This window comes from Chrysoperla carnea, chromosome 1 (assembly GCF_905475395.1).
Source record: "Chrysoperla carnea chromosome 1, inChrCarn1.1, whole genome shotgun sequence".
Lineage (NCBI taxonomy): Eukaryota > Metazoa > Arthropoda > Insecta > Neuroptera > Chrysopidae > Chrysoperla > Chrysoperla carnea.
Window position 1 is genome coordinate 2,925,034 of NC_058337.1, and position 12,564 is coordinate 2,937,597.

Here is a 12,564-nt window from a genome sequence, read left to right on the forward strand (position 1 = left end):
TAATGTCACTTATCAAATATTATCTAATAATAATTAGTTATCACATTTATCTGCCATCTATCGTTGATAACACATACGTAGATGATCGAAATATAACGAAGCCATCCGAATTGCGGTTTTTTGTACCAACTTTACTGAAGTGATGAGAAAAATTCTCAACTTCAGAAGGGTTGAAAATATTGAAGGAAGAAGGTCTCCATGAATTTGTCGTATCGTTATTTCCTAATTGTTTTCAAAAGAGCGCAGACATAAAATCGTTTTATGTTTTATTTTATTATTTTTTAAATAATTCTATTGTAAATTTTATTATTTCAAAATATAGTTGCACAGACAATATTAATTAATTGTATAAATTGTAAAAAGTATTCAACAAAAAAAAAAATTTATTCATCTCGTACTAATTAACAGAAAGCAAAATTGGCGTTATAAATACTAATTTAATTTCTGTATAAAAAAACAAAATGGTAGACGAACGAATCGTTGTGAACTCTTCCTAAAAACACTAGGGATCAATTTTACTTCGTGCTATTTCCTGAAGAAGGAAGTACGAGGATTTAATCAAAGTTCCATAAAAACTCGGGCGAAAATCTGCTGCCTTTTTAAGTTTGACCTGTTTCATCTGCATCGATACTTGAATTTTTATTTCGCAAGAAGACAACGAAAAACAGATTTCCAAAAATTGAATTGTGTAGTGTTATCAGGAACAGGTCACTTCGATTGGTTCTTGTACCAAAAAAAAAAAAAGTAGTAGAATGTGCGGGAAAAATTTCTTAAATTAAATTGCTTTCGCACAAATTATTTAGTTTTTAATTTCATTTCAGAAAATTATTTCGTAGTACAAAACAAAAAAAGAAATATGGTGCCCATATAAAAAAATAAATTTTCATTTACATCTTTATGTTTTTGCCTTATAGTCTAGTCGGCAGGTAGTTTCATATAGAAAAAGCTCGGGAGTTAATGAAACTTTCAGAATGTGTTCTGGGATGGATACTTAACATATCTCGAGGTCCCTGTACGTAAAGAGGGGGGGAGGAAAAATTGCAACATTTTCGACTTTTCTTCAACTTTGGACTTCCCCACCCCATCCCAATTCGCTAAAAAGATAATTTTCTTCTCTGATGAAAGCCATCCATATTCACATTATGTTGGTCATATCTCGGTAACGAATTGACATACAAACATACGAAAAAGTTAGGAAATTCTTTTATCGTAGGGTGTAAAATAATAGCTATTGAGGAAAAATTGGTAGAATGTCGAAAATTTTACAGTTTTAGCCCCCTGCTCTTTTTGTACGGGATCCTCGAGGTTCAAAGCTTAAGAAAATGTTAATTAACCGTCCTTGAACAACATCCTAAAGTTTTTCCTACTAATTTCCTACCTTTTTCCACTTAACCCCATTTTTTTCGGACCTGGCGACTGGACTATTAAAGTATGTGCCGCATACTCATTCTATCGATGGTATAATACTCTGTACAGATTATAAATAATTTTTAAAAAAACGGTTTGAATTTTAAATAAACGATCATACATTCCATATGCGTTCAATGAATCCAAAATCGAGTATGTTTCGAGTTTCACCAGCTTCAGTATTTTTCATTTAAAAAAAACAAAAAAAAACTAAGGTTGATGGTTAATTATTTAAGATTATAAAATAAATGGTGTAATTATTAGAAAAAAAATTTTAGTTTTTAGAAATGTGTTCAATAAAAAACAAACATTTAAATTACGTTTCGTCCTTCTAGATATCTATTTCTTTTTGTTTCATTGTAGAAACGTTTTTTAATATTTTTTTGTGTAGTGTGGAAAAAATCTTCTTACTAACATTTTTAAAAGAAGGGGGTTGCTGATTAGCATTTGTTTTAATGGCAGTTCTTAGGTTTATATTTAAAAAAATGCTTCTCTCAATGTAAGTTATACCCAATAAAGACAAATGATTTCAAGAATTCAAATGGTGCATTTCTTGTTTCTTCAATGAATATTTCTTCAGTGTTTACGTTAAATATAATTCCATCCACGGTATGCTTAGGGTAGCGGGTTCGATTCCCGCCGTCGCAACAAAATTAATTTAATTAATAGTTGTGATGGGCTGGTGTAGTGCATGGTATATGCATGAAGGAGGTGCACTCAGCCTCTGAAATTGAGGAGCTGATAAGTGAAATTATCAGCGTAAAGGTGGTAAAACACATATATGGTATCACAGTGGGCTCTATAGCCTAAGTGTGTCTTTCGTGGACAGCCAATATAACCTAACCTACGTTAAGTATAGAAAATCGGTCAAGGGAATGTAACATACACATAAAAGGGTTCCGTCATAGGACCTATAAGAGGAATATCAAAGAAGTGTTTTATCGAATTTTTCATAAGATATCAATATCAATATATGGAAATAAAAGGAGAGTGTGAGTATGTCCAGTCTTTTCTCTATGACCACCCACTGCTATCCATTTGTGCCTGCAGTGTTAGAAGGCCCTACCTGTAGATGGATGTGGGTGGTAAAAATGTGCAATGAGATACTTCCATCATTTTCTAACACGACTCATATAAACTCAGGAGTGTGTTGAATAGCGCAAATTACGTTATAGTGTATGAAAATATCGAGAAGTTTTCTACAAATTTCAGATTTTTCCAGACTATTCTAGAACATTCCACATTTTTCCAGAATGTACTAGAATATGCTCGGATATTTTACAATATTTAAAAGGAACTATGAAAATGATTGATTGTAGTTGATCCAGGATTTTTCAAATATTTCTAGATTGATCGAGAAAGCAAGTTGTACATTCTAGAAAGTTGTGGTACTAGAAATTTCGATTGCTGTCAGTATATAAGCGGTAGTCAACGTTTTTTTAACAAGTCAAGAAATCCTGTAAATGCAGACATTTAGGAAACACATATCCACTGACTAGTTAGCTGTTCAAGCTGTTTCGACATTTATTGATTTTTTATGCATATTTTGAGCTCGGTACATTCTTTGACTTTCGAGTACATACTTCAAACAAAGGACCAGGATCTTGGCGAAGATAACGGACTGACTGATGCTACGCGATAGATTTTTATTGTAGAGGAAACGTTGGAGAAGTGTTCAGAAAAATTTTCAAAACTTTGAGCGAAGTCTACAATGAATACGACATGGAATTAAAGATTTTTTTCCGGATCACAATCTACATACAGTACATCGATTGGTTTCTAACACATTTATAAGATCCATTTTTGATTCTTTGCAGTATTTTATCAAATTTTGCTTGTTTTTTCCCACGAAATGAAAAATTTTGATTAATAATGGCCTTTTCAGAGTTTTTTTTTTTTGCATTGCTTGGTTTTGGCCATATGAGATGGTCTCTAGTGCTGGTTTTCGCGATAAAATCAGACCTCCCAAAATATTTCCTAATTTTAAAATGCCTCTTTATGAGGATATCAAGCATTAACCGGCCTAGGTCCTTGGATCAAAAATTAAATATATATAGTACATTATTACGCGCCAAAGGAGAAAAGTGGGACATTGTAACTTGCCAGTTAATGGCAAAACAAAAATGCGGCATGCCATGACCTATTTTTATTTTCTGATACGTATTTTTTCTGTCCCTATTTTTTTGACATATGCCGAAGAAAGGCTTCGCTATTTATAGATTATACATAAAAATTACGTTAGTAAAATAACATTCTTCAACAGTTATTACCCTTGAGACAGCTCTTTAATTTCGAACACGTTTGTCTTACAGATTAAGCAAGTCGACAGTAGAAGTCTATGGTTATTTTATATACTACAAGTCTATGTTTATTAGTGTAAAGATTTTTTGGATAAACTAGTTTTTATTAAAAAGTGATTTACTGTGAAAATAAATTATATTCTACGATAAAAATTAATCTTTTCCATAATCATTTATCATCAGGTAGGAACAATTTTAAAAAATTTTATAATTTACTTTAATATGTTTTTTAAGGTTATATTCCAGTTTATATAATTTCCAGGATTTATATGATTTTCTAATATTTTATTATTTTGAATTAAAAATTAATGAAAGATTAAAAAAGATAAGAAGAAATAATTAAGATATATTTATTTTAAGATAAAACTAAAATAGTTTTATTTTAAAGTTTAGTTTAGGTTATAGTTCATAGATGGCATTAGTGTAAATAAAGGGGACGTGTTTATAATAACGGTCAGATTAAAAACTATTTGGGAAAGAATGTAAATTACACGTAATTCATTTGGAAAGGTGAAATATTTATAGAATTTTACTTCAAAACCATTTCATTTAAACTTTATTAAACATTTTTTATTGATAATTTTTTCATTAACAAAGTTATTGAACTAATTAAATTTAATTAATTAATGAACTAATAATTACGAGTACTTATTAAAGTTTAATATAATAGAACTATTTAACTTTTATAAGAACTTTATATAAAAGACATTTATCTGTCCTAGTTTGCCGGCCCATAGTAATCATCACGCCATATTACGTCATGGGAGTAAGTCAGTTTTTGAATAGTTGAATTTAATTTTTAGGGTTCCGTTGCCAAATGTAAAAAATACAAATCCTCCATATCAATACAAATCCTCCAGATTTTAGTAAATACAGGGATTAAATTCAACTGTTCTAAACAGCTTTTATTTCAAATTTATTAACTAGCTAAACGTATAACTTTTTAATGGCTCGCGAATGGTATCATATAAAATAGATATTTCTGAAATAAAATTATACTTCAATTATTGACAAATATTTTTAATTTAATTGTTCCTAAACAAACGTTAATTTCTTTAAAACATCAGGTTGTAAACCAGGATCCATGTCATCATCCGCTGTGAAAATATTCAATTCATTTGTGAGTTTAAATTTATGACAAATACAACAAAACCCATCTTTGTTAATTTTTAAATCAAACCAACGACGATGACATACATTACATAAATCAAAATTCAAATTCTTTTGAGCAATCTCAAAATTTTCTGCATACATTTTAAAATTAATATCATCTTGATAAAGATATAATTCTTCTTGATCTTGTTTTCGTCGTTTCCGATCATCACCCATTAATGATCAATTACGATCACCCCCTTTACGACCCGTCAACGTTCGACGTCGTGTCATTTTATTGCTTTAATAACAATTAATTAATAACTTTAAAATTATAATAACTATAAATAAAATTTTTTAGTACTTGTATTAATATGACGTTTTTTAATACTTGAAAGAATCTACAGATGGCCACTCCATTAAAATTAATATTAAATGTAGCCAATTATATATTAGTATTAGATGTAGCTCACAGATGGTGCCACTGTCTCTGCATGTATACATCCATGTAATAAATAAAAAATACTGTTGTTTTTTATTATTTATTATTTATATAATTTTTTCTAAAAATAATGATTGATAACACATCTAGACATAAATATGGATCTACAAAATTTCATTTCATGTCTAAATCTTTTTTATTTTTTTGTAAAGTATACCACCAAAAAGTTACATTTTAACCTAGTAGAGGCTCGCTTCGCTCGCCTGATAAGAGATTGTGCTCATTCATCTCGACACTCCATAAATTCTACTAAAAGAAAAATAACAACCTACCATTTCGTATTAAGTATAGACAACGGAACCCCAAGTTTATGCCTGTTCGACACACATTTGACCATTTTTTTTTTGAATAGTTGGTTGAATTGAATTTTTTTTTTTTATAGTTTGTTTATATGACAGAAGTGAGTATTTGTTTCATTATTGATATGAATGCGATGTCGATGGGTTATTCTGTGAATCGCGGCGCGCGTTAGTAAACGTTTTCATTTGATTGACGATGACGATCGGGTGAATGTCTCATTAGCCGAGAGTTTTTACCCCTCCACTAAATGAATTGTTGCATTATTTGAAACAAAAAGTAATAATAATATTGACATTTTTATTATTTATAGCGTTTTTTTTTAAAACTGTCAAAAAAAAAATATAAACAAAAAACAATTACCAGATGTTTCCGAATTTTTCTCGAAGTGTGAATTTTTCTAAACAATAATTTTTCCTTTTAATTTAAAAATGTTTTATTGGGCTGTGTGTCAGGACAAATATTTACATATACAAAATATTTTCCATATAATTGTTAAGTGTTTTCTGGATTTTAAATTTGTACTGTTTTTGATTGTGATTAATTATGTAGTTTTAAAACATGTTTTAATGGATGGATTAATTGCCGAATATATTATTTTGTTAGGGCTGTTTTATTGGTTATTTTCTGCTAAGTAAGTAAAATTTATTTTCACTTTTAAATGTGTTTTTTATTTAATAATTATTTATATATCGTTTAAATTGATTAGAAAGTATTTTTTGGTTAATTTTTTTTTATAAAATAAATTATTTTTGGTTTTAAAATTCCTCAACGCTATCAACGTTTTTTTTTTTTTTTTTTTTGACAGTTAATTATTACTTTTTTTTACTTTATAGATAGATAAGTATTAGTTTTCGTTACGAATAGGGCATTAAAAGGTTGTGTATTGAAATATTAGTTTTATATAGGGTGGTCCGCTAAAAATTGGAATTAAAAAATTTTACTTGTAATGTGGCGCAAACAAAAAGGATAAAATTTCTCGACATTTATGTATTAACTTCATTACCTTAATTTTATTTGGGGAATTGGTAGCTACCGACAACTATTTTATTTGAGTTGAGAGCTTTAAAATTAGAATCGGCGTTTGAAAGTTGTTCACAAACAGTGCTTATTTTAGTAGGGGGGGGGGCAGAAAAAATTGATACAACAACATAAAATTGAGGAAAATTTTACTGTGAATTTTTCTGAATTAATAATTTACGATCAAATAAAATACTTTCAAAATGCATATTCCACTATTGATAACTGGGAGTTGCAATCCCGACAAGTGGCGATAATAATTTGTACTAATTAAAACAGATAATGGACCCATTGCCAGTAGTTCCAATTTTGCCCACCAGAGGGCAATATTTGTACTTACCATTTTTAAATGCCAATAAAAAAATTTAAATCAGATAACTGAGAGGCAATTAAAACAAGAAATGTACCAATTAAAACAAGAAATTGACCCGTTTTCAGTAGTTGCAATTCTGACTACCAGGTTACTTACCAATTATCAATAATATTTTCTGAAATTGAAAATATTTTGACGAAAATAGTATATTACTCATCTAGGGAGCAAAAGTAAAGAATTGCTCAGATCTCGTGTTCATTGTCCGAGGCGAAGCCGTGGATGACAAACATGAGATTTGAGATATTCTTAACTAAGTCCCGTGGTTTGTATACTATTTTGCTGCTCGACAGAGGAGGCTTTCCGCCTGGAGAGAAGAACAAGAATCGCCTGTTTTTTAAATTCATATTATAATAGTGTTTTTTTCCTTCCTGAAATTAATTTTATATCTTTTGCTCAAAATTAGAATTCCGAAAAAAAGATTCCTTGATATAGGGCTGAAACTTTTATTGATAGTTAGTCTACTTCAATTTTTAAAATTACATTACACAGTTTGTGACCTGAAAAAATATCTGGAATTCTGGATCATCGCAGTAGCGTTTACCCCCCCCCCCCAATCTTTCTTAACTCTTCAGACTGACCGTCTTTCGTACCAAAATCAATTACTCTTCTGATTTACGGTATTGCGCAAACGCCAAGACCAAAATTTCAAACTTTGTTTACAATATGTTTTTAGGTTACATATATTAACTTGTGAAAATACATTAATTCATACGAAAGAATAGTATATTTAATTTACTTATTAAATATTCTGTCACTGAAAACACGGTGTATCTATAAAGGTAGCCGAAGTATATCGAAGATACCCGAATTGCGTTTTTTTTTTACTGACTTTACTGAAGTGATGAGAAAAACTCTATTAACACAGCTGTTAATAATAAAGTTGATCGAAAAAATAGACCTGGAATAAATAGATCAAAAATTTTATAGGCCCGGATTATTGTAATTACAAGTTGGTTGGGTTGAGATTATGAACTATAGAGGAGTTGGTTGGGTTTGAAGTTTTTAGCCCTTGCGTTATAAAATGGGACACTATTATAGAAATTTTTTTCTAAAAATTTTGAGAAAATATTTCAAAAAATAAAAATCATTTTGAATATTTTTTTTAGAAAAATTAATAATTTTTAGTTGAACACCCTGTATAGTTTCATTCATCATTTAATTTAAAAAAAACTTTTATGTATTTTTGAACGTTATGTTACTACCACATTCCTCACTCACAAAATAAACGTACCGGCTGACAATAGACGCACAGTTATGATTTGATGGTTTTTGTATTAGTATTAGATAGGGGTGCATTTTTATTTTTGTTATACAATTATTATTTTTATTTATAGTATGTGTAAGTCGTTTCCATTTTTAACCGACTTCAAACAAAAACGGAGGAGGTTATCAATTCGACTGTACTTTTTTTTATGTCTGTTACCTCAGAACTTTTGACTGGGTGAACCGATTTTTATAATTCTTTAACTGTTTGAAAGCTGGTGTTTCCCGTGTGGTCCCATTTCATTTTGGTCTAGTTCTGACAACGGCATCTATGAAAAAACCATAAAAGTCTTAAATTTGCATTAAGTATGCACGACAAGAGGACGAATAACTCAATATCACGCCAACCGATTTCGATGATTCTTTTTTTAGTGAAAAATTAGTTAGTGTACTTCAGATTCACTAAAAATCAAAAAATAAAAGAAACTTAACAAAAAGAAAACCGACTACAAAAGAAAATCTTTTCCAAAATATATTGAAATGCACTAAAAAGTAAAAAAATAACGATAATATAATGTAGTTAAAATTATTGTTATTTTTGGAGTCGGTGTGTTATCTTTTTGTTTGAAGTCGGTTAAAAATATTTCAATAATCTCATACTTACTGATGACTCCACTTATGCACTAACAGATCGCATTATCGATATGATGAATCTCATACTTACCGACTTAGTTCACTTATGCGTCAGCAGATGGTGTTAGTGCATGAGTTCCTGCATGGAGGTTATAAAGAAGGAGAACGATCGCTACGTGTTAAAGCATTAGCGCGTCTGTCCCTGAAAATTTGTAGAATTTATAGTTCATTTTCAGCCACCAGCCGCGCTGTCGTCGGTAAGTAGTATATTAGCGCACAACAGCCCGCATTTAATGATACAACTTAGCGATCCCAGCGCCTCACTTGTTTTGTCCATATTTTGGGGGACAATATTTTCTATTGCGATCGTTCTCCTTCTTCATAACCTCCATGAGTTCCTGTTTACAAAATGATCCCTATTACAAACGAAAACATACACATTGTCTCAAATAATTGAACGTTAGAAAAACCTATTGGGCCACGTTCCACTCGTTTTAACTTATAATTTCGTTGAGGGCGCTATAGTACAACCATTTTCAACAGATTGTGTAGACTTGCTATTAATACGTGAACCAAATTTTTTTTGCTACGGAATCTGAAAATTATACACTTTTTTAGAAGTTTACGTAACCGAAAACCCATAAAATAATTAACATATTTAACAAATTTTTTAATACAAATTGGTATTATAAATTATGGTATATAATTGATAAAAATAAATTATATGATAAAAAAAAATGTATTAATAGCGGAAAATAATACAGCCGTAATATATTTTCCAAAGTGAAATATTTATGAATGGGGTTTAATGGGTATAATTTATGAAAGTAATATGTTTTTTAGGTTAAGTTTTACTATTTTATTGTATCAGATTATATGTTTAATCCAGAATTATTAAAATACGGGAAAAAATATGTAAATCATAAATTATTTCTAAAATTATTTGAAACAGAATTTCCTAAAGTTAACGTTCTATAAATTTTGGGGTCATAGCTTCATTTGTGATCTTGCTGGCCCAGTTTCTATGTGTAAAATGCTCTATTTTGACTTCCTTCTAAAAAGTAAAGGAATTTGGGGTTGAATTTTCAACGGAAATGTTTTGAATCCTTTATTTATACATGGCAATTTTTTAATAAGTTTCCGGTGTATGTGAATCTCAGCATATATTTAACAAAACGGACAATTGTCCGTTTTGTTAAATATATGTCTAACGTATGTGATATTCGCACGATTAGTTGCGTACAACACTTAATTTACCATGAAACGTAGTGTAGGTTTTAATGGGTTAGTTTTTATAATAACAAAAGTATCCAAATAGAGTTTTTTTGTAATAATTTTGCATTTAGAAACGCCTTCCACTGTGATAAAACACATCCTCTCTTTAAGTAGTGTTTTATTGGTTTCATTCAAAATGTTATTGAGCTGTGATTCGCTAAAGATATATTAATTTATTTTGTTAATTATCTCGCAAAGTAGGCCTCATATCCAAAAGTGGAAAATAACTTTTTCCTTCGTCTTTATGAGCTTATTCTGCAGGATAACGATCTGCAGTCAACAACAGAACGCCCTGTATATTGTAGTTTATGCTGTCTTAGAACTTTACGTTGTCTTCTACTCGATCAAATTTTTTTGCTTCTTGATAGCACAAACGTTCCTTGTTCTTTGTAAAAATTTTACGCAAACAGAACAAATCATAAAAATATTAATACTCAATAATTTATTTACACTGATTGAGAGTTTATATAAAATTATAAATCGATAACAACACTTGTATGAGGATGTAAAAATTACATATTATATATTGATCATTTTACAATATAAATAAAAATTTTGCTAATATTTATAATAAATTTATTAAAATATATATTTTATAATAAATATCATAATGGTTATTGACATTATTGTCTACCATCGCCAACGAATCGAATGTGATCACAACGGATCAAATCATAAAATTATATTATTTTTTAATAATATTTAATAATATTAAATATTTTATCATAATTTTTTATTTCCATATTTAATTTAAATTAATATTTATCATTAATTTATCATAAAATATGTTTTTATTACGCAAAAAATTTTAATTCCTGTTAATAATAATTTTCCTGATATTAAATTAGCAAAAAGGAAATCTTTTTTAAATGATTTAATCAGATCTTAATGCTATTAAAAAATTGGTAAATAATTTGTTGCGTTCCGAATGGAATTAACCGAATTTTATTCGCTCCGTGCGTGAGTTTCGTTTCCATGGTAACGATACACTACTTTAATTATAGAATTGTATGGATGCATATATAATTGTATGGATTGCATTTATCACTTACATTGAAAATTTAATATTATTGTCTCACAAATTTAAATAAATAATTATGATAATTTACATTTGAAAAATAATACAGTAGAACCTCGATAACTTAAACCTCGGTAACATAAAAACCTCTGTTACTTCAAAAAATACTATGTTCCCTTCCCATCAGAGCCCAAAACCTCTATAACTTAAAAGACGCAACCTCTATAACTTAAATAAATAATCTCTGTATAGGCCCTCAGTAACTACATAGAAACATGTACATACCTCTATATTAACTAGGGTACATAGAAACATGTACATACCTCTATATTAACCTTTACCTAACATAGACACTTGATAACTTAAAACCTCTATAACTTAAAATATTTTGTGTTTCCCTTGGACTTTAACTTATCGAGGTTCTACTGTATTTGTGCAATTTGATTTCTTATTTTCACAATTTTTAATGCATTAAGTTTAATTAATTAGTGTTTTTCAATCATTTTAATTTGACATTTCTATAACATTAACATGTAAAGAATTGGAAATTAGTCATAACAACCCCCTTTAACTCCAAAATTTTTCACTGGAAGCGCTGGCATCGATTTTATTGTCCCTACCATGACTACGCACACAACGAATACATTCAACTAATTGATAAATACTCCTTAAAGAAATTATTTCAATTTCTGTTGACTTGATCGGACAATTCAGCGGTTTTCATGTAATCAATAACTAAAACGAATTGGAAGTGTGTCGTGGAACACTCCGTAGGAACTATGTCCTTTTCGATACTTTCGTACATTATGTAATATAGCGCTTACTTTTATATTTACAAGATATTTTTCTGAAAATTTAAAGTGTTAACTTTAAAAGTCAAATGCTTGTTTTATTCTTTAAAGAATTATATTTATAGCTACTCTTACTTTTAAAACTTATATTTCTGATTTAGTAGTCAACCCAATATGTGTGTATAATACGTTGGGAAGTAAAAATTTCCTTCTACTTACTCTAAATTATCTCTATTATCTTTAACTTCTGATAACTCACTTTTAACAACTCATTTGCATATTCTCAAAATTAATGGTTAGCTGAATTGCTTGAAAAGTTTAAGTTTCGTAGGCGACTTAGGTAAAAATGATCAATTTTTAGTGTCGTTTTTTTTTGTAAATTAATTTAATTAAAAATAGCCATGAATACTTTTCGATAGGCAAGATATCATATCCGTGTTTATCAATCAATAGTACAGGAGACGGTATAAGGTCCATTTTTACCCATCTGATAACCAAATGAGACATATTTTATTTGAGGCTTATATAAAATATGTCTCATTCTATACCGTCTCCTGTACTATTCGGTGTTTTGTAAGGCAAAATAAACCTCGCCTACTAACTTAATGTATTGTTACATGAAGTACTTTTAATTTTTTACTCATTTTATTGTT

The 12,564-nt window shown here is 29.2% G+C and overlaps 1 protein-coding gene across 2 annotated transcripts in view; it reads left to right on the plus strand.

The window, feature by feature from the left end:
- Positions 1-3,797: 3,797 nt before the first annotated feature.
- The window catches only part of LOC123305323 (glycerol-3-phosphate acyltransferase 1, mitochondrial), a 60,654-nt gene continuing 51,887 nt past the window's right edge, over positions 3,798-12,564 (plus strand). Inside the window, exon 1 of one of the 2 annotated variants that reach the window (XM_044887287.1) lies at positions 3,798-3,890. Coding sequence is in view for 1 of the 2 variants with exons in the window: in XM_044887205.1 (XP_044743140.1) it covers positions 6,168-6,232 (65 nt within the window). In the remaining variant the exon portion in view is untranslated. Of the gene's footprint in view, positions 3,891-6,099; positions 6,233-12,564 lie in introns of those variants that run through there. The other variant, XM_044887205.1, reaches the window with a different exon arrangement.